General features: G+C 43.8%; 1 protein-coding gene across 1 annotated transcript in view; it reads left to right on the top strand.

Annotated features, from left to right (window-relative positions):
• Positions 1–23,335, top strand: part of ush2a (Usher syndrome 2A (autosomal recessive, mild)) — a 1,196,697-nt gene that overhangs the window by 8,851 nt on the left and 1,164,511 nt on the right. Inside the window, exon 2 of the mRNA XM_041207243.1 lies at positions 20,550–20,715. Coding sequence (XP_041063177.1) covers positions 20,550–20,715 — 166 coding nt within the window. The remainder of the gene's footprint in view (positions 1–20,549; positions 20,716–23,335) is intronic.

Raw genomic sequence — 23,335 nt, 5'->3', positions numbered from 1 at the left:
ACATGTGGCCATCAAGGTGCCAGCAGGTGAGTCCGGTGCCTTCATCAACAGGAAGAGCTTCCACTCCATGACTGTGCAGATAGTGTGTGATCACAGGATGCTGATTTTACAAGCCTGTGCAAGGTACCCAGGCAGCTCCCATGATGCCTACATCCTTAGACACTCCCAGGTACCGGGGCTTTTCAGTGCTCCAGCCCAGCTTGATGGATGGCTGCTGGGTGACAAGGGCTGTCCCCTCGGAAGGTGGCTCATGACGCCCCCCTGCCATCCAAGAACAGAAGCTGAGCAGCGGTACAATAGGAGCGTCACCTCCACAAGGGCTGTGGTGGTGAGAACCATCGGTCTTCTCAAGATTAGTTTCCGATGCCTGGACTGCTCAGGGGGCACACTCCAGTACCCCCAGATTGTGTGTCGGTGATAGTGGCTGCATGCTGCACTCTCCACAATCTTGGAAAGGGGGGATGCTGTGGACAATGAAGACGTCGACGCAGTGGCTGCGGCTGTACACGATGAGTCCAGCAGTGAGTTCGAGGATGAGCACGCACAGGGAAATGCTGAGGGGGTAGGCGCTGACCCGGGCATACTCCAAGGAGGCAGGGACACCCAGGAAGCTTTAATCCAACGAACCTTCGGCCAGGACACCACAGATGGGCCTTCAGGACAAGCCTGGGCTGTAGGCTCCATACTTGACACCTAAGTGAAAAATCTGCCAGGTTGGGAACAGTAAATAAGAGCCTTGTCAATAAAGCTGAATGTCAACAAAGCACTCTACATTTTTGGAAACCATCCACATGCAGAAGAAAAGAGGCACCCTTTGCCATGGTGACATATCTGAATTTAATATGTGAAGCAAACAAACTTAAGCAAAAAAAAAGACAATAGTGTTACAAATCAGAACAAATTGTAAGGACCTCATCTCGGGCCAACACAAAATCACCAGTGAAAAACCCGTGGTGTGCCTAAGGTGCCTTATGTTTTCGTTTCCAGGTGCTGCATCTTGGTGTTGCCCCAATGCTCGAAGTGGCATCTGAGCCAGCCTACTGACTCTGCTATCCTGTTGATCTCGATGACCTTGATGGTCATCCTCTGGCGTGTGGAGCCTGTGCTGGCCCCACCTGGGAGGGAGCTGCCAGTTCCACAGCTGCCATTTCCCTAGTCGTTGCAGCCTCACCAAATGCAATGGTCACTGGGAGAGGGGCGGAGGAGCTGCCGTCCTCATCCGGAGCGCCCTGAGAGGAGCCCGTAGAGACGACAGGCAGGTGTTGCGCTGACGTGAGGTCACTTCGGAACTCCCTGCTCTCTGTGGATGGATGGGCACTGAGCTGGAAATCTTGATGCACAGATGATCTCCCACTCTGGCAATGACCAACCGAGGTCAATGCCAGTGTGAGGGCTTGCTGGTCAAAGCGTATCCCCAGAAAGCCCTAACGGGTCTCCTGGAGGAGCCTCTCCACGAGGGTCGCCACTCTCTCCATGTAGGACACAAGGTGCTTGGGCATGTGGCTCATTGCTTTGGCGATTGTCCGTGTAGACACCTCCACCATGGAGACCAAGCTAATCACAGCCTCATGTATCTCCCCCAGATGCTCCTACACGCCCAGCCACATTTCCTGCCCCTGCTGTGTTGCAGACAACTCCAGAGGCACAACATAAAGCACCAACTGAGCATATGCCTAGTCCCCTGAAGTCCTCCGACTGCTGATGCCATGGACACTCTGTCTCTGCCAGCTCCTCCCAGTAATTGAAGTGCCCTCACCACTGTGCCCTGGGTCGCTAGCCGATGTTCGAATTCCCACCAAGGTGCTAGTATCTGCGCTGGTGCCTGTCTCGCAGAAATGGTGTGATGCTGGTGAGACTTCAGGCCCCTCAGATGTGAGAGGGGGCCTCTGCTGCTCCTCCTGGCCCTGCTCCGATGATGGATCTGTTAACGTGGAGACAATGACAAAGTGCATCCCTGTCCCCCGGATCATTATGCGCTCATCCTTCTATAGGCAATGGTCAAGCCATGTTGCAAAATTTAATCAATTAACATTCAGCACTGCTGTGGCTGTTGGGAGAACAATGTTGACCTCACTGTTGGGCATAAATATCTGGCCGTGGCACCCCAGCCTCACCGACACCAGTGGACCTGGGTGCATGGTGCCTCTCCAAATCCAGGGCCACCTGCTTAAACCGGCTGAGAATGGCGATCTGCGCCTGGCCTCCGCCAGTCGTCGCACGCACTGCTGCGTTATGAGCATTCTTCTCTTGAAAATAAGAGACGAGCATTGATTAGTGCAAATTGCACATGGACTTACTTCGTGCACAGCCCATCCCAAACAGAATGGGACGTATCAGGGCTCCAGTGCCTCCTCACCCCGGTGCTGCAGAACACTCACATAAAGATGCTCGGCCTGTTTCCGAACCCCCCATGGGGCAGGGCGGGACAGCGGGGGTTAGCTGACCTGCTGGGTTAAATGACCAATGCCAACATGGTACTCACCAGCCAGAGCGCAACAAGTCATTGAAGCACTTGCGACACTGGATCCAGGTGTGCCCACTTCGTCCCGGGAGCTCACCACTTCCACCAGCTCCTTCCAGACATTTTTTGTAATGTGGGGGGGGCCTCTTCCTCCCATCCTGGGGAACCAGCACCTCCTGCCTTGCTATCACTTCCTCAAGGAGGGCAGCAAGACAGTCATCTGAAAAATAAGGGGCACACTGGCCCCCCACCCTATCCTCCAGTCTGGCCTGCCTCAAAGGGCTACCTTCTGGCCTGGTCTGCCCCGATGACCTACCCTCCAGACTTCCATGAACGTCATTGCCCCTCTGCATAGGCCTTCGCCCTGCCATTGCGATCAGCCTTTCAGAGGCTGCCAGGCCTTCCTTTATGCAGGCCACTGGGTTGCAATTGGACTTGGCAGCATGAGTGTGCCTGCTGCCACCTGCCCACTCCCGCTATGCAAGGGAGACATGAAGTATGCTGGGTGGACCTTAATTGGCCCGCTCATGTAAAATGGTGGCACGGACCCAATCGTGAGTGGCAATCAGGTCCACGCCTGCCCGCACCCGCTCTAACCCCCGCCAACCAGAAAATTCAGTCCTTTGTGTATGATCTTCACAGAAGTTATCATTACAATGTATTCTTGTTTTAGATAGTCTACATGGCTAAGAAACACATATCATCAACCCATATATTGTCAGTAAAATGATTGGATTTGGTTGCTGACATTGTGGCCAGTGCATTGTGAAGGTGCATTTCCATTCAGTATTATAACCAATAAAACAATTTTGCTACTAAAGGTCAGAATTTCATAGTCTTCTTAGTTATGATGAAAAATATCAGGTTTGGTTACATTCTAACTGATTGTCATGGTAGTAAATAACTTATTTTAATGACATTGATGTTTTTATTCATTCATAGGATGTGCGTGTTGCTGGCTAGGCTAGCAATTATTGCCCATCCTTAATTATCCTTGAGAAAGTTATGGTGAGCTACCTTCTTGAATCGCTGCAGTCCATGTGGTGTAGGTACCCCCACAGTGTTGTTAGGTAGGGAGTTCCAGGATTTTGACCCAGCAACAATGAAGGAATGGTGATTTATTTCCAAGTCAGGTAGTGGTGTTCCCATGTGACTCCTGCCCATGTCCTTCTAGATGGTAGTGATTATGGTTTTGAAGGTGCTGTCTAAAGAGGCTTGGTGAGTTCCTGCAGTGCATCCTGTAGATGGTGCACACTGTGTCGATGGTGGAGGGAGTGAATGTTTGTGGATGGGGTGCCAGTCAAGCGGGCTGCTTTGTCCTGGATGGTATCAAGCTTCTTGAGCATTGTTGGAGCTGCACTCATCCAGGCAAGCAGACAGTATTCCATCACACTCCTGACTTGTGCCTTGTAGATAGGCTTTGGGGAGTCAGGAGGTGAGTTACTTGCCACATTTTTCTTAGCCCCTGACCTGCTCTTGTGGCTACAGTATTTATATGTTCAGTTCCTGGTCAATGGTAACCCCCATGATGTTGATCGTGGGGGATCCAGCAATGATAATGCCATCGAATGTCAAGGGGCGATGGTTAGATTCTCTTATTGGAGATGGTCACCGCCTGGCACTTGTGTGGTGCTATTGTTACTTGCCACTTGTCAGCCCAAGCCTGGATGTTTTCCAGGTCTTGCTGCATTTAGACGTGGATTGCTTAAGTATCTGAGGAGTCATGAATAGTGCTGGACCTTGTGCATTCATCAGCGAACATCCCCACTTCTGATCTTATAATGGAAGGAAGGTCATTGATGAAGTAGCTGAAGATGGCTGGGCTTAGGACACTACCCTGAGGAATTTCTGCAGTGATGTCCTGGAACTGAAATGATTGACCTCCAACAACCACAGTCATTTTTCATTGTGCTAAGTATGACTCCAACCAGTGGAGAGCTTTCCCGCCGATTCCCATTGACTCACGTTTTGCTGGGGCTCCTTGATGCTGCACTCGGTCAAATGCTGCCTTGATGTCAAGGGCAGCCATTCTTGCCTCACCTCGAGTTCAGCTCCTTTATCCATGTTTGAACCAAGGCTGCAATGAGGTCAGGAGCTGAGTGGCCCTGGTGGAACCCAAACTGAGTGTCAGTGAGCAGGTCAGCAGGGTCTTGCTAAGTAAGTACTGCTTGACAGCCCTGTTGATGGCCTCTTGCATCAATTTACTGATGATTGAGAATAGGCTGATGGGGTGGTACTTGGCCAGGTTGGATTTGTCCTGTTTTTTGTGTACAGGACATACCTAGGCAATTTTCTACATTGCTGGGTAGATGCCAATGTTGTAGCTGTACTGGTACAGCTTGGCTGCTAGGGGCAAGTTCTGGAGCACTATTGCTGGAATATTGTCAAGGCCCATAACCTTTGCAGTATCCAGCACCTTCACCCATTTCTTGATGTCACATGGAGTGAATAAAATTGGCTGAAGACTGGCATCGTGATGCGGGGGATCTCTGGAGGAGACCGAGATGGATCATCCACTTGGCACTTCTGGCTGAAGATTGTTGCAAATGCTTCAAGCCTTATTTTTTGCATTGATGTGGTGGGCTCCCCCATCATTGAAGATATTGAGGGGATATTTGCAGAACCACCTTCTCCAGCGAGTTGTTTAATTGTCCACCGCCATTCTTGACCGGATGTGACAGCACTGCAGAGCTTAGATCTGATCCGTTGATTGTGGAATCGCTTTGCTCTGTCTATAACTTGTTGCTTATGTTGATTGGCACACAAGTAGTCCTGTGTTATAGCTTCACCCGGTTGACATTTCATTTTTAGGTATGTCTGATGCTGCTCCTGGCATGCCCTCCTGCATTCTTCATTGAACCACCTTGGCTTGGTGGTATTGGTAAAGGGGGGGGGGGGTATATGCCAGGCCTTGGAGGTTACAAATTATGTGGTTGAGTACAATTCTCCTACTGCTGATGGACCACAGCGCCTCATGGATGCCTAGGCTTGAGTTGCCTGTTCTGTTCGAAATCTATCCCATTTAGCACAGTGGCCACACAACGTGATGAGGAGTATTCAAAACAAAAACAGAATTACCTGGAAAAAGTCAGCAGGTCTGGCAGCATCGGCGGAGAAGAACAGAGTTGACGTTTCGAGTCCTCATGAACCTTCAACAGAGCTGAGTGAATATTAGGAGAGGGGTGAAATATAAGCTGGTTTAAGGTGGGGGGGTGGGGGGAGAGAAGTGGGCGGGGGGTGGTGTGGTTGTACGGACAAGCAAGCAGTGATAGGAGCAGATAATCAAAAGATGTCACAGACAAAAGAACAAAGAGGTGTTGAAGGTGGTGATACTACCTAAACAAATGTGCTAATTAAGAATGGATGGCAGGACACTCAAGGTAGTGGGGGTGGGGTGGAAAGACTAACAGGGCATAAAAGATTTAAAAATAATGGAAATAGGTGGGAAAAGAAAAATCTATATAAGTTATTGGAAAAAAACAAAAGGAAGGGGGAAGAAATGGAAAGGGGGTGGGGATGGAGGAGGGTGTTCAAGATTTAAAGTTGTTGAAATCAATATTCAGTCTGGAAGGCTGTAAAGTGCCTAGTCGGAAGATGAGGTGCTGTTCCTCCATTTTGCGTTGGGCTTCAGTGGAACAATGCAGCAAGCCAAGGACAGACGTGGGCAAGAGAGCAGGTTGGAGCATTAAAATGGCAAGCGACAGGGAGGTTTGGGTCTTTCTTGCGGACAGACCGCAGGTGTTCTGCAAAGCGGTCGCCCAGTTTACGTTTGGTCTCTCCAATGTAGAGGAGACTGCATTGGGAGCAACAAATGCTGCTTCACTTGAAAGGATTGTTTGGGCCTTTGGACGATGGTAAGAGAGGAAGTGAAGGGGCAGGTGTTGCGTCTTTTGCGTGGGCATGGGGAGGTGCCATAGGTGGGGGTTGAGGAGTAGGGGGTGATGGAGGAGTGGACCAGGGCATCCGGCCTCACGCCTTCTCCTTCATCCCAGAAACACGATAGGGTTTCCCTTGTCCTCACTTATCACTCCACCAGCCTCTGCATTCAAAGGATCATCTGCCGCCATTTCCGCCAACTCCAGCATGATGCCACCACCAAACACATCTTCCCTTCCCCACCGCCCCCCCCCCCCACCCCCCCCCGGCCCTCGGCTGAATTCTGTAGGGACCGTCCCCTCCGGGACACCCTGGTCCACTCCTCCATCACCCCCTACTCCTCAACCCCCACCTATGGCACCTCCCCATGCCCACGCAAAAGATACAACAACTGCCCCTTCACTTCCTCTCTCCTCACTGTCCAAGGGCCCAAACACTCCTTTCAAGTGAAGCAGCATTTCACTTGCATTTCCCCTAACTTAGTCTACTGCATTCGTTGCTCCCAATGCGGTCTCCACTACATTGGAGACACCAAACGTAAACTGGGCGACCGCTTTGCAGAACACCTGCGGTCTGTCCGTAAGAAAGACCCAAACCTCCCTGTCGCTTGCCATTTTAACACTCCACCCTGCTCTCTTGCCCACATGTCTGTCCTTGGCTTGCTGCATTGTTCCACTGAAGCCCAATGCAAACTGGAGGAACAGCACCTCATCTTCTGACTAGGCACTTTACAGCCTTCCGGACTGAATATTGAATTCAACAACTTTAGATCTTGAACTCCCTCCTCCATCCCCACCCCCTTTCCGTTTCTTCCCCCTTCCTTTTGTTTTTTTCCAATAATTTATATAGATTTTTCTTTTCCCACCTATTTCCATTATTTTAAAATCTTTTATGCCCTGTTAGTCTTTCCACCCCACCCCCACTAGAGCTGTACCTTGAGTGTCCTGCCATCCATTCTTAATTAGCACCTTTGTTTAGATGATATCATCACCTTCAACGCCTCTTTGTTCTTTTGTCTGTGACATCTTTTGATGATCTGCTCCTATCACTGCTTGCTTGTCCCTACAACCACACCCCACCCCCCAACTTTTCCTTCCTCCCCCCAGCTTAAACCAGCTTATATTTCACCCTTCTCCTAATATTCATTCAGTTCTGTTGAAGGGTCATGAGGACTCGAAACGTCAACTCTTTTCTTCTCCGCCGATGCTGCCAGACCTGATGAGTTTTTCCAGGTAATTCTGTTTTTGTTTTGGATTTCCAGCATCTGCAGTTTTTTGTTTTTATCATTATGATGAGGAGTATCCTGAGTGTAAAGACGGATCTTCATCTCCACAAGCATTATGTGTTGGTCACTCCAACCAATAATGTCATGTACAGAGGCAACTGCAACAGGTAAATTGGTGAGGAAGAGGTCAAGCAGATTTTTCCTTTTTGTTTGTTCCCTCACCATCTGCTGCAGACCCAGCCTAGTAACTATGTCCTTTAGGACGCTGCCAGCTTGGTCAGTAGTTGTGCTGCTGAGCTACCCCTGGTGAAGAACATTGAACTTGCCATCCTTAGCAGCTCCTCCAAGTGGTGTTTAACATGGAGCACTGATCCATCAGTTGAGGGAAGATGGTAATCAGCAGGAGATTTCCCTGCCCATGCTTGACCTGATGCCATGAGATATCATGAGTCTAGGGTCAATGTTGTGAACTCTCAGGACAATTCCCTCCTGACTGCTTCTACTCTGCTGCCCTCTCTCTGGGTCTGTCCTGTTGGTGGGCCCTGACATACCAGGAATTGTGATGGTGGGGTCTGGGATATAGTCATATTCACGGAATCATACCTTACAAACAAAGTCAGGCTGTTGCTTGACTCATCTGTGGGAAAGCTCTCCCAATTTTGGCACAAGCCTCCAGATGTTCGTACAGAGGACTTTGCAGGGTCAGCAGGCTGGGTGTGCTATTGTCGTTTTCAGTACCGAGGTTGATGCCGGGTGATTGGTCCAAATTCATTCCGCTTTGTTGGTTTTGTAGCTGTTTAATGCAACCAAGTGACTTGCTAGGTCATTTCAGAGGGCAGTTATGAGTCAGCCCCGTTGCTGTGGATCTGGAAACACATGTAGGCCCGATCAGATTTCTTTTCCTAAAGATAAAGGACATTATTGAACCAGATGGGCTTTTACAACAATTGACAATGGCTTTGTGGTCACTATTACTGGTGAAGTAATTCCAGATTAATTTTATGCCCTGTTAGTCTTTCCACCCCACCCCCACTAGAGCTGTACCTTGAGTGTCCTGCCATCCATTCTTAATTAGCACCTTTGTTTAGATGATATCACCACCTTCAACACCTCTTTGTTCTTTTGTCTGTGACATCTTTTGTTTATCTGCTCCTATCACTGCTTGCTTAACCCTACAACCACACCCCACCCCCCAACTTTTCCTTCCCCTGCCCCCCCACCTTAAACCAGCTTATATTTCACCCTTCTCCTAAAATTCATTCAGTTCTGTTGAAGGGTCATGAGGACTCGAAACATCAACTCTTTTCTTCTCTGCCGATGCTGCCAGACCTGATGAGTTTTTCCAGGTAATTCTGTTTTTGTTTTGGATTTCCAGCATCCGCAGTTTTTTGTTTTTATCATTATGATGAGGAGTATCCTGAGTGTAAAGACGGATCTTCATCTCCACAAGCATTATGTTATCCAACACTGACTTTATTAAATGGACACAGACCACCCTTTGAATTGCCATTACTTCAGACTTTAATTACCAGCTTCTCACAAGGAGTTTTCATTATCAACATTTCAACTTCAATCCCCACTAAAAAATTGTATTCCTAAAACAGCTGAGTCATGAAATTAGACATTTTCACAGCCTGTCCCCCGGGAAAATATTAAAACCCATCACCATTGCAATCGTTTTAATTCCTTTTTTAAAAAAAACTTATTCTTTCATGGGATGTGGACATCACTAGCAAGGCCAGCATTTGTTGCTCATCCCTAATTGTTCTTGAATTGAGTGCCTGCTAGACCATTTCAGAGGGCAGTTAGGAGCCAACTGCAATATTGTGGGTCTGGAGTCGCAAGTAGGCCAGAGCAGGTAAGGATGGCAGATTTCCTTCCCTAAAGGATATTAGTGAACCAGAGGTTTGCTTTTAATGACAGTTGATGATTGCCATTTCCTGATTTTATGGTCACCATTATTGAATCTAGTGTTTATATTTATTTAATTAATATTTCTATGAATTCCACCAGCTGTTGTAGTGAGATTTGAACACTAGTTAGCATAGCATTAGCCTGGGCCTCTCTCTAGTCCAATGACACCACCGCCCCAATTTAACTACCTAACATCATCTAAAATTTAACAATTTACAACATGCTATAAATTTTAACAACTATCTTATCACTTCAAATACACATAACAATACCCCCATTGTCCACAAATCAGTCTATGTTGACAGCATTGTGTTGTTGGATTTTTAACCAAGAGTCATAGTCCAATTAAACTTAAAATTTTTCTTCTTGCAATTTCTTCTTTTGCTCCTTTATGTTTGCAAAAATCCATTTTGCTGCCAGCGAGAGAAGACTCCTCATTGTTATCTATCTATTTTCATGAAACCCAAACTTACCTCAACAGAGTGTGTGGAGGTTGGGATCTTCAACTCCTGACAGGCTCGGAGCTTTTGTGCATGCGCAGACCGGGAGCGGGCTGCACATGTGCAGATTGGCATTTTTACTTGTTTAGGCCCAGTTGTGTGAAAACTCAGGTCAGATGACTGGGAATGGAGTGCCATCGAGAAGGGTCACAGGTATAGGACAGGGAGAGGTCACAAAAGAAGAGCCCTAGAGAGAGGGCAGGGACAGGAAGAGGTCCCAGTTCTGTTTAAAAAGGGGGAAGCAGGGTCAAAAAGGTCTCCAAATAGGCAAAAGGGCTGCAGGTACCAGACTTTAAGCGAAGAGGGCTCAAGGGAAGCCCTGGTAATTGAAGAGGTCTCGGGGAAGCCTTAAGATCCAAGAAAGCAGCCAAAGGTTGGTAACCCTATGCTGTGGCGTGTTGGGGCAAAGGTACCCCCTTTCAGCAGTGTTCTGCTTGGTGTGGCCGAAGAGCTGAAGTTGTGTTTGTGAGTTGGTGCTTGAGTGTCTACTCAGGAATCTGGGGAACAGAATCTCAGAAGACGAGATTGAAATCGTCTGAGGTGGGCTGTTTTTTGATGCCATCCGATTTGGAATGACATTTGGAGAGAATTCCCAGGTTAGATCTTCCAAAGTGAAGAGTGGAATTCCTTGTGAAAGAGTTTCAGTAAGATTGGAAGATTCAGTGTTCACTGACATCTGGGTGAGTTATTGAGAAACCCATGGACTCTCGCTCGGTCACATCTGCCATTTATTGTGTTGTGTGGTGTGTTCAACCAGTTTGCCTGTTAATTCATACATACCTCCAAGTATAAGATAGATACTGTAAATTGTTTTATCTTATCTTTTATAGTAAAGTTTACTTTTGATTGTTCAAAACCCTTGGATTTTTGTGGCTTTATTCACTGAGCGATGTTTTGAATCTCAAACTTTGTCTACTTTAAATAAATGTCATTGGTTCCTAGCTGATCTTACCAAAAACTTGAGGGTCTGGCCTAGGATCATAACAATATGAAGTTTCAAGCACAGCCTTTGAATCAACCTGTTCAGAATTCACTTTCTGAACTTTATTGTCCTGCATATTTATATTTTATTCATCACGTAAGTTTGAAATGAATGTCGCAGTTAATTCCACAGTTAATCCATCTTCCTCTTGCTTAACTGCAAGTGTATCTTAATTTTTAAGTCCATTCTCCAGACTCTCTGAGATAGCATGTTCTAAATGGCTTCTTTTTGTGCAAACATTCCACTGTTGGTCAAAATCTTCCTTTAAGAATATAAATTAAATGGTTTTTATATTTAAGTAGAAATGTTTGATATTCTTATTTAGTTTGGCCTTTTAAAAGTTTGTCATCCTGTAGTTTCTGCTGATTCCATTCAGATCGAGTTTTGTTTAATTCTTTTCAAACAATGCTGATAGCTTCTTCATTTTAAGTCCCAACACTTTGAGTCTTTCATGCTACTCATGAATAACATTGTCCCAATCACTTTGAGATTTCAAATGGTCTTTTGAACTCTTGTCTATTTGCCTGGTTTTCTGCTGCTGTATCCTATGCCTCAATACAGGCAAGCAGTTTTGATTCATTGTCAAGTGTCATTAACCCCTTCAGGGTTAGTTTGAGGTTTCAATCCTTCCTGGGGAAAACTTTTAATTTGGGACTTTTCAGCACTTTTGCTGACACTATCCCAGGAGTTGGTAAAATCATATTCCTCATGATATAAAATCCACATTATCATTCGGTAATTTGGACATAACAACAACAATAAAAGATCCCTTCACCAAGGCACAAAATGGTATATGTACACAATTCCCACCCGTATTGTATATCAATACATTTCTATTCTCCACACCTTTTCAAACTCTTGTTCAATTTTCATTGACCGATACCAACAGTCAAAAAACGTTTCTTTTTCCCTAGCAAATTCTACAATATTTGATTCTGTCTTTTCCTCAGGTTTCCAAATTTTAATTTATAAATTTCTGGAATCAGCTCATATGCATTAAGATCCACAAATTAAGTATACCATAATCTGAAGATTGTTCATCAGAAAGGCTTGAATAGACATCCAATTCCTTTCCTACTAAAACAATTGCAGTTAAGCAAGCTTTCTAGCAATTTTTTCAATGAAACAAAATACCGTTCAACCTCAGCCTCACTGAATTTAAGCAGAAGGTTAATATTTCTAGCTCAATCAAAATCCGGAGATGAATTCAAATCATTGTCTAATCTGTCAGTTATTTCCTGTTCACATGCACAAAACCTTTATGTCCAGGTCAGAGATTCTTGTTTCTTTCTCCTTTTGAAGCTTTCTTTTCTTCCCTTTTCTCTTTCCTCGATTTTTAACTTTTCTCTATGAAACTCTATCTTTTTTACCTTTTGAGTTTTTTTTATTTCTTTTTTCCCCCCTTTCGGGTTCGAACTTTTCATTTATTTTTCCATTTTAAGCCGCTTCATTTGCAGCTGATTCTGGATAACTAAATTGGTGCTGTAACTGGGTAAGTCTTTTCCTCCTTGAATTTCAAATGTTGAGCCAATACCTCAACTATTTCTGCTTTTGTGGTGCCTACTTTTAACTCTAAATCCAGCTTTTCTGCTATTGCTTTTAAAGTAATCTTTGTTAACTGTTGTAAGGCACTCAGGGATGAATCTTACGTCTCAAGAAAAGCTTCAGCAATTGACAAAGCCATTTCAACATCAATAGATACAGTAAAAGTCAGTGTGAAATCCTGTTCACTTAAACTTTAGCAAATCTCAGTGTACCTTTTTCAGTCTGTGGTTTAGAAATCCCGTAAAGAGCCCCCAATTTGCTATGATCTCATTGGAGGCCACTAACTTTTAAAAATAAATTTGAACTCCCAATTATTGTCTGAAAGAATTATGCCATCAATTATTGTCTGAAAGAATTATGCCACAAGATTTCATGTTTTGAACAAAAACTATTACTGAACAAGAGTTAATCAAAGTAGGTACTACTAACTTAACACTATTTCCTAAACACTTATTCTTTAAATGTGAAAATATCAACAGACCACTTCTACTCTACTTGTATTTCTACTCAAGAATTCCCTGCTCCTTGACAGGATTTTGAAGGTTCCTTCACTTCTCCTGGGACCAAACCATGGAATGCCACAGGTCCCAGGAAGTCACTTTGATTCTCCTCAGTGTTTCTGCTCCTCTCCAAGGTATGAAATTCCTTGAGGTCTTTCCTTTAGCATCTAGCTAAACAACTTTCCAACTCTCCTTAAGCACTTCACGATTGTGGACACCCCAGCTCAAGCATGGGACTCCCTGTCAATTCAGAAATACTGCTGTGCCAGAATCTTTGGCTCAGCAAGCAGGGGGCGGGGCCTGCTCGCTGGCACATAAGGTGATGCGCGGTGACATTGGGTGTGCATCCAGATGTCACTGTGTGCCATTCCGATTTTCAATTAGGCGGGCGCACACTGGAGTTGACAGAACTATCAAAGGCCTATAAAGGACATTTAAGAACTAATTAAACCGCTTAACATAGCTGTCCGTTGAACCTTAAGGTTGGCGGGCAGGTGAAGAGCCCAGGCAGCCTTTGCATTTTTCATGAAACCTCATCCACGGGTGGGATGAGGTTTCATAAATGTTTAATAAGTGAAATAAAAATTTTCATTGAAATTCATAGACATGTCCCAGCTCATGTGACACTTTCACATGAGGGGACATGTCCTAAATTCTTTTTTCCTTTATTAAAATTTTTGAAACTCAAACTGATCTCCCCGAGTCAGCTCTGTGTCTCAAGGCCCGCCCACGTAAAATAGCGGAATGCAGCCAATCACGGGTGGCGATTGGCTGTGCGCCCGCCCACTGATTTCTTGCTTCTGGTCTGAAGTGTTTGGCAAATTTCCTCTCTGCTTCTCAGAACTACTCCCAGGGTTCAATTAACTGCTTCTATGAAAAATCACATAGATAAACCCGGCAGGGTAGCCCCCTGCCGTCTATCCCATGGCAATATGGCATACCTGGGATGTCCAAGATAGAGATTTTAAACCAGCTACCTCCAACTTTAAACCTGACCTTTAATCTGAAAATTGTATAGATAATTTAAGATCTTCGCTTGTTTACCTGTTGCCTCTGAGCCTTCCTTTGATCTGGGACCCACACGAGTAATTAAAACCTTTATAAAGACAACCTTAGACATTTCTTCTCCAACTAGAAACTCAGAAAGAGGCCACTTAATACTTATTGTTTTCCCACTGCCAACTCTGACTTTGAATGAACACGGCCACCCTTTGAAGTGCCATTACTTTAGACTTTGTTTACCAGCTTCTGACCAGGTATTTTCATCATCTTACATTTAAACTTAAATCCCCACTAAAAGTTATACTCCTAAAAAAGACGAGTCATGAAGTCAGACATTTTTGCAACACTTGTACGAGTATAGCCAAATCTCTCTTAGCATCAACATTTGTAAGTTTCATGCCTTTATAAAAAAAATCCTGCTTTTTTATTCTTACTACCATAATGATTGACCTCAATTCACCACATTGTACTCCATCTGCCACCTTGTTGCTGCTCTCTTAACCTGCCTTTATCTCTTGCAGCCTCTTTGTGATCTCCTCACAGCTTACTTTCCCACCTAGATGTTTATCATCAGCAATCTTGGATACATTACACTCTGTCCCTTCATCTAAGTCATTAATACAACTTGTAAATAGCTGAGATCCAAACACTGATCCTCGCAGCACTGCACTAGTTACAGCCTGTAAACTTGAAAATAACCTATTTATCCCTGGTTTCTGCCTTCTTGTCCATTAATCAATTCTCTGGTCATGCTAATATATTACTCCAAACTTGACGAACCCTTACCTTGCTTATAACCTTTTGCATGGCACTTTATTAAATGTCTTTTGGAAATCCAGATATACTAGATATACTAGTAACATCCTCAAAAAAACTACTGAATTTTGATTCCCTTTCATGAAACCACGTTGACTGTCTGATCATATCATGATTTTCGAAGCACATTGCTAAGACTTCCTGAATGATAGATTCCATCATTTTGCTGATGACTGATTTCAGGATGTAATTCCCTGTTTTCTCTCTCCTGCTTTCTTGAATAGAAGTTCCAATCTGCTCGGACATTCTAGAATCTAGGGAATTTTGGAATATCACAACCAGTGCATCCACTATCTCTGCAGCTACCTCTTGTAGAATCCTAGGATGTAAAAAGAAAGGCCCTGGGGATTTGTTAACTTTAGGTCCCTTAGTTTTCTCTAATACTTTTATTCTGCTCATATTAATTACTTTAATTTCTGTGCACTCCTTGGTTACCCTTTATTTCTGGTAGTAATTTGTGCCTTTTGCTGTGAAGGCAACAGAAAGTATTTGTTCAACGTCTCTGCCATTGTGATACTTTCCTCCTTTTTTATTTACCAGTAAAAGCCGGTCTATTCTCTTTTTCTTATTTCTGGCTAGTGTCCTCTTATATTTTTAATCAACCTTTTGGTCACCTTTTGCTAGTTTCTAAATCTCCCAATCCTCACTCAGGCTTACTACTATTCTTTGCAACATTATAAACCTCTTAATCCAATACAACATTAACTTCCCTAGTAAGCAGGGATGGATCTTTCTCACTGACTTTTTGGTTTTAACGAAATGTATTTTTGTTGAACATTTTGAATTGTTTCTTTAAATGTTTCCCACAGTTCATTTCCCTTGTTTACCATGTCTTATTGTCTATTTACCGAATCCACCTTAACCAGCTCTCCCCACATACCAATGTAATCGACTTTGTTTAAATTTAAGTTTCATTTTGGACTGAAGTATGTTGTTCTCAAACTTAACATGAAATAAATTTGCATTATAATCACCTTTTCCCAGAGGATCTTTTGCTATGAGATTATGTATTAATCTTGTCTCATTACATAGTACTAGATCTAAAATAGCTTTATCTGGTCCCACAATGTATTATTCCAGGAGATCGTTGAAAATGCATTCTACACACTCATACTTCCTTTATTATCAGGGTTACCTCTCCTTTTCCATTCTGCTTGTATTTTGAAATGTGTATCCTGGAATATTTATCTCCCAACCTTGGTCACTTTGCAAACATGTCACTGCAATGGTGAAACAAAAACAGAATTACCTGGAAAAACTCAGCAGGTCTGGCAGCATCGGCGGAGAAGAAAAGAGTTGACGTTTCGAGTCCTCATGACCCTTCGACAGAACTTGAGTTATCACTGCAATGGTGATTAGATCTAAATCATTTATCTCTATTTGTGCTGCTGGTTGGTTTATCTTATTATAAATGTTTCATGCATCCAGATAAATAGCCTTTAATTTTATTTTTTCACCACTATTCTTTGCATGGACCTTATTCCCTTATGCATTATTACCATTAAGCTCTCTGTCCCTTCCTGTTCCGTTCTGCTTGTCCAAATCAATCCACTGTTTCGTTGCTTCTTCAGATTCAGAATTCCCATTCACCTCCCCCCATCCATTGTTCTTTCAGTTTAAAGCCCTATTCACGGCCCCAGTTATAAAATTTGCCAGGAGATTGATCCCAGCCTGGTTTAAGTGGAGCTCATTCTAATGGAACAGTTCCCTCTTTCCCCAGTACTCGTGCCAGTGCCCCATGTTTCATAATCCCTTTTTCCCATACCGCTCTCTACTCTGAATGGCCATATGCCAATTTTTGTGTGGCTCAGGAAGCCATCAAGGGATTTTTATCCCTGACATTTTGTTTATTAATTGAGAACCCAGTTTCTCAACCTCCCTCTACAGAACCTTCGTTCATAGTTCTACCTATGTTGTTGGTTCCTACATGGACCGTAACAACTGGATCCTCCGCCCTCTGACTCAAACTTCTTTTCCAGCCGAGATGAGATGTCCTGAACTCTGGCACTGAGCAGACAACATAACCTTTTGAACTCCCTGTCTCTATTGCAGACATGAGTGTCTATTCCATTGGCTATATTGCCCTAAAAGAGATTGGCCCCTGCATCATGTTGTCTATCCACCCTGCAGTCCTTTTTCTCATCCACAAAGATTGTAAGTACCTTTTACCTGTTGGTCGAGAGACTCCCCTCTTACTACATCCTAGATCCCCATATCTTCCTGACTCGCAGGCACATTCTCCTATCCTTGACCAATAACCAATTCTAAAGCATTACTTAACTTGAAAGAGTGTGACTGCCTCCTGGAATCAAGTGTCCAGGTAACTCTCCCTCACTCTAATGCCCCACATGTCTGCAACTTGGACTCCAGCCTAACAACTCTGAACTGAAGTTCCTTAAGCTGCAGGCACTTACCACAGGTTTTCCAGAATCGCAAAGCTCTCCAAAATCTCATGGTGCAGCTAAATCTCATCACCTGCCTTGAATGTGTATTTAAACTGTTTATTTATTTAGTTAGTTAAATTTATTGTTCAATGCAGGAATTATTCAATGCAGGAAATTATAGGCCAATTAACCAAACATCCATCATTGGGAAAGTGCTGGAATCCGTTATTAGGGAAGTAGCAGCAGGACAGTTAGAAAATCAAAATACTATCAAGCAGAGTCAACCCGGCTTTATGAAAAAGAAATTGTGTTTGACAAACTTATTAGACTCCTTTGAGGATGCAACAAGCAGGATGGTTAGAAGGGAACCAGTAGATCTATTTGGATTTCCAAAAGGCATTCAATAAGGTGCCACATAAAAGAGCTCATGGTGTTGGGGGTAATATGTTAGCATGATTAGAGGAATGGCTATTGAACAATAAATAAATACATTTTCAGGTTGGCTAACTAACTGGTGGAATAGTATCAGTGCTGGTGCCTCAGCTATTTACAATCTATATTAATGACTTGGATGAAGGGGCTAAATAATTGTCACCACTCCTCTCACAATTCTGCAGGTCCACTCTTAGGCCTGATTTTATCTGCAGTTATCTCTGTTGATTTTCCTCAGTTCTGCTGTCATGCTTGGTTTTATCCTTGGTCTCCCCTCTCGCTCTCCTGCAAGAGCACACTTGGGTCTGGTTTTATTCTGGGTTGCTTCACTTGCTTTCCCACAGGTTCACTATCAGACCTAGTTTTGTTTGCAGTTATTCCTCTCACTTTCCCACAGTTTCCCTGTTGGGCCTAGTTTTATGCTTGGCCTGCTGCTCAAAAACTGAGCTAGATTATAATCACAACAAGGTGACACTGAGGCCGGGATTTTCCATGCCCGCCAGCGTCAGGTGTGTTCAGTGGCAGGAGGAGAAAATATGGCATGATCGGTTTCATGACAGGTGTGAAACCAGCTCGCAATCGTCCGCTCAGCCTGCTGATTGCGGGCTGCATTCTCCACCATCAGACTTTGGGAACCTCATTATAATATGTCAGCATATCACTATTAGGCCTGCCTGGTGGAAGTGTACCCCCCCCCCTTCCCCCAGCTGTATTGTCTGCCCACCTCAGCGGGAAAGCACGCCTTGACAAATGTGATGCGCAGAAGTCGGGACTTACCCACCAGGGCTTTTCTCACATCACTGACATCCGAGGAGCAGATGATGCTGGAGCCCAACACCAACAGCACACTGGAGGAACGTCCATGGCATGCTGGATGGATTTTCATGGACGTGGCTCTGCTGCGGAAGTTGGAAATTCACTGTTGATGCTCACAACGGATAATAGTCAAGGGGGTGAGAGAGGAAGGGCTAGGATCGGCTGGGAGAGAAAGAGGTGTCAGGAGGGTGAGGGGAGGGGTGGGGGGGGGGTGAAGGCGTCAGGATGGGTGAGGTTTGGGGAGTTAGGCTGTGAGGGGGGAATGAAGTGTCAGGATGAGGTGAGGTTAGCAGAGGTAATGAAGGTCTCACTGCGGGGTGAGTTTGGGAGGGGGTGGACTGAAGGTGTCAGGATGCGTTGAGGTTGGGAGGGGGGGAATGAAGGTATCAGGATGGGGTGAGTTGGGAGGGGGGAATGAAGGTGGAAAGGGTGGGGGAGTGAAAGTAAAACCGAATTAGCACTGCGCTGTCCAAATCGAAAATGAAACAAAAGTTGTGGTGGGTGAGGTCATGTGGTGCATGGGAGTGTGAGCAGTGGGTGGGCGGAGATGCAGGTTAGCTCAGATGGACAACTGAAAGCGAATCCCAGCAGGCAGCATTCAAAATGCTCAGGACATTGAGATGGGTGTCAAGCATGAAGGATCTGCGTATGTGGGAGGGTGCTTGCACGAGGCTCTGAAAGGCCCTGCCACATACACACTTTTCTCTCCAGAATTGCTCGTGGGCCAGCTGCTCCCTCTGCGGTCAGTGTTGGATCTTCTGGGCTGCTTATTTCCACCTCTTCACTGGAGGAGAAATCCTCTTGGTGGCAGATGAGGACATGGATGGAGCTGAGGGACTGGTTGGCTGAGGCTGTTAGACCCTTGGCAGAGCTCCCTGTGAACCAAAGCAGAGGTAAATAGTGCATGGCAGTAGAGTCAAAAGCAGAAGAGAGAGCACTCACAGTTGCGTTGAAGGAGGGCTGATGTGGTGCAGGATCCTCAGGTGGGTGTTTGCCGCCGACATTACCACAGGTATGGTTCACATCCTCACCAGTCCGAATGTCACAGCCATCAAAGTGAGCAAGGGTCCTAATGTGGGCCACTTCACCCCAAGTCTGGGACCTCTCGCTGCCAATGTAAGCAGGCTTCTCCTGCTTGAAAACAGATGGAGAGTGTGTGGGCATAACACAGGGCACTGCATGGAATGTTTGTTTGGTGAGCTGCATCATGGACAGGATGAGGACGTGAGCTCGAGAGGATATGAGCCTGATGGAGATGTGAGGTGTGTCTGAGAGTTAGTGATGTGAGATCCCAGTGTTTGTGTGATGGGTTTGTGAGTGTGTGAGTTGAGAGTGATGTGACTGAGTTATCCTGGTGAATGGATGAGACCATTCATCCCGTAGTGGCACTGGGTGGCTGTCCTCTTTTGCAGGGCATTTGTTCTGGCCACCGCCTCCCAAGCCTGGTTGGTCATGCTGCTGCCCATCCTGCGGCCAGAGTAGGGGTAGAGGACATCGCGGTGGGCCTTCATAGCATCCAAAGGGTGTTTCCAGTGATGTGTCGCTAAACCTGGGGCTGCAGTCTTGCCTTTTGTGGACATTTTCCCTGCAGTAGTCACTGAGATGTGTGCACATGGCTGCAGTTTAAATATGGTGCCCGGCGTGATGAAGCGATGAGGTAATGGCAGGTGGGTGAATCAGAGCCCACTCACCATCGAAACACTGTTTCTCCTGAGAATGCATAAATAAAATGGCGGGTTTGGGACGATATGGCATGAAAACCCACCATTGTGGCCGATGGGTAAAACGTCGTTTTACCCACCTGCTACTGCACTTAGTGCAAATCTGGGACAATTCTACCCTGATAGACACACGTTGCCCAGTTTGTAGAAATCAGTCATATTTTAGAAAGCTAATAACATTATTTTCTTGTCAGAATGCAGATCATGCTGTTTAGTTTGGTGATCATGCTACCCTAATTTTACTCTTTTCACACCCAACTTAATACAGGGATGTATTGTTCTTTCAAAATCCACGTTACATTGAAATTTTCTGAATTAAAATATTCATGCTAGGGCGACTTCATTATATTTACTGATTCTTCTTGTTTTGTTTAGGACCGTTATCGAAAAAGGTATCAATAAACAAACAGTTTTCAAGCTAACAATATCAGAAGGAGGATCCATGTTTTATTACCGCACATCTGTTGGCTTGCAACTACCAGTGATGTTGAATACACGTGGAAAAATCCACTCCAACAAATGGTCTCATCTGGCAATTCAGGTAGAAAAAAATGAGTAATTTGTGCAGTTCCCATAAAGTGCATAGCATGTCAAATAAGAACGTTCATCATCAAAATTAAAGGCTTTCATAAGTAGGAGGTGATTGCTGTCTTATTGGCAGGGAAAAAAATTAAAATATGTTTGTGCCTTTTATATCAAACAAATGATTCATTTCAAACATTTATTGAATTTCTTATAATTCAAGGTGTTGCATAAATATGAATCATCATAAATCTATATTATTGATGATGATTTGGTACAGACATTAGCAAATTAATCTCATGGCCACTAATTCATTTTATGACGGCAGATGAAACAAAATCTAAGAAACTCATCCAGAGACATTCCTGTTAACTGAAAATGTGAACATATCCAGATATAAAGCTACTGCCACGTGACCCAACATTAATTTCTTCAAATGGGAAGTTGCCTATGTGGGCAACAGCACTTAGCCTAAATTATTAAAATGAGGCCTAAGGCTAATTTTGGTCCAGTCTTGGGCCTGCTCTGGGAAGCGTACACCCCAATTGCTGATTCTGAGCCTTAAAAGAAGCTCAGGCATATTACGGCACTATAGGTTGATTTCTGCATTGGATCTAATGGCAACATGAGATATACTTAGTCAATTATAGTATAGGGCAATCAACAGAAAGATCAGACACCCTAGTATTGGCTTATAATAAACCCCTTAACTCCAATGAGGAAAAAAATGCTTTATTCCATTAACCTCAGGAGTCTTAAATCCATTTCTGCTTAATGATGAGCAGCTTTGTGTTTCAGATGCTAATTCTTTAATAACTAAACTATGACTGTCAAAAGAGCATGCCTCAATTGTGAAATGTAACTGGATATGACATGCAGATCTCATTCCTGGGTCAGCAGTAAAGTCTTGTTTTCTCTGGTGCAGCAAAGCTCTGTAAAACAAAGAGAAGAATATTTCTAGCAGGAAGATATGCTCACTGAGAATTTTTGAAAATTATATCACTTCTGTCACAGAACATAATGCTTTTTGCTTTACATAAAGAAGAGTTATTAGATTCCTTTCTTAAATGAAAAAGGTTAAGCTTGACCTTTTTAGTCACATTTGTTTCTATGGATGGTGAGGAATTTGAAACTGCTTGTGAATGCAGTTATATTAGGAGCCTTCCAATTACCAGGTTTATAAAAGTTTTATGCATCAGTTAATTGAAAAGGATACTCCATTGCAGAGGGGGAGAAAAAAAAAAAAATCCCTCTTCCCAGTCTTGCACCATTACTTATAACACTTTTACATTGTACCGTGGATTATTCTGATGAAATACAGTTTTTGTAATTATATTGAGCCAAGTTCAGTCCCTTAGAGGGCATTGCCTAAACAATAAGGTATTTGCACACCTTTTTTAGATTTGAAACAAACATACCATGTGGTGGTGTATATTTTGCTGAAGTGGATCATTATATCACTTGTAAATGGTGTTGTTTTGACAATATAGTATGGTATTCTTGGCGGTTTTTTTTTCCTTTTCTAATAAAAAGAGGTTTGTCAAATACTATTTTGAGAAGGTAAGGAAATGGAACTGGAGTACATTTTGTGATGTAACCTTATGGGTCCAGAGGTTCATGCATTGAAGCACATGTTAAGAATTAATGTATGCCGATCATTTTAATGGTTGAAAAACTGTACGGGCCACAAATTCTCTATGTATGCTTTTGTTACAGGAAGAGATACATTAAATGTACTAAGTCATAACACTTGCCATATTAAGCCGTCAAGCTTGTTCTTTTCATAGACTGTGTGTGATCTAGCTTATCGTGGATTCTAGCCCGTCTGTTTAATCCCCTGAGGCAAAGTTTTGTGCAAGTACTCCCAGGTCCCCAAAATTAATCAAGCAAAATTCCAGAAAATCTCTGCAATCAGTATCCATTGTTCAACCCTGGCTAGTTGTTTTCCAGATGACATTCCTTTGGTTAAAGTAGCACAGGAACCACAGTGTTCCATCAAGTATTTGATTATCTATGTTCATAATAACTTAAATTTCCATTTCTAACCACATCATTTATCCAATACAATTTTGTAGAGATCTATTTTTCACATGTCTACTACTCTGAGGGGAAAATAGCTTTCTCTCATCTTTGGTTTTGCTTGAAACTTGTTAACTTTGTATTTGTACAATGCTTTTTTTAATTACTGAAACTGGAACAATTTCAATTCCAATTCAAAATAAACGTTGGAATGTCTGTGTTACTAAAAAGGAGTGAAACAACTGGAGTGAAAAGTAATTCTCCATCCTCTGATTACTTCCCTTTGTGCATTCTTGCAATAATGATAAGCAATTCTAGGTAATGCAATTCCAGTATGTAAAGCAGAACAGCGAGCGTATCAATTTCCTTGGACTTAACTTTGCATGTAAGTGAAAAAAATATGCTAATAGGCAGCCATGGTATGCTAAGATTTCTTACTGTTTATTACATTTTTGAGGGGGACCGGCTTTGTCTGCAATTTATTTGAGACCATGCTTTTGACATTTTTAAAAAATTAATCACTACTTGCTAGATTTGTGTGACAAAACAAATTTCAATCATGAGCACACATTCATGGCGCCATGCATAAATTACCACATGGATAAATTATGTTTTCACTT

Source organism: Carcharodon carcharias, chromosome 2 (assembly GCF_017639515.1).
Source record: "Carcharodon carcharias isolate sCarCar2 chromosome 2, sCarCar2.pri, whole genome shotgun sequence".
In the NCBI taxonomy this organism is placed as follows: Eukaryota; Metazoa; Chordata; class Chondrichthyes; order Lamniformes; family Lamnidae; genus Carcharodon; species Carcharodon carcharias.
This window is presented reverse-complemented; position numbering and strand designations above follow the sequence as displayed.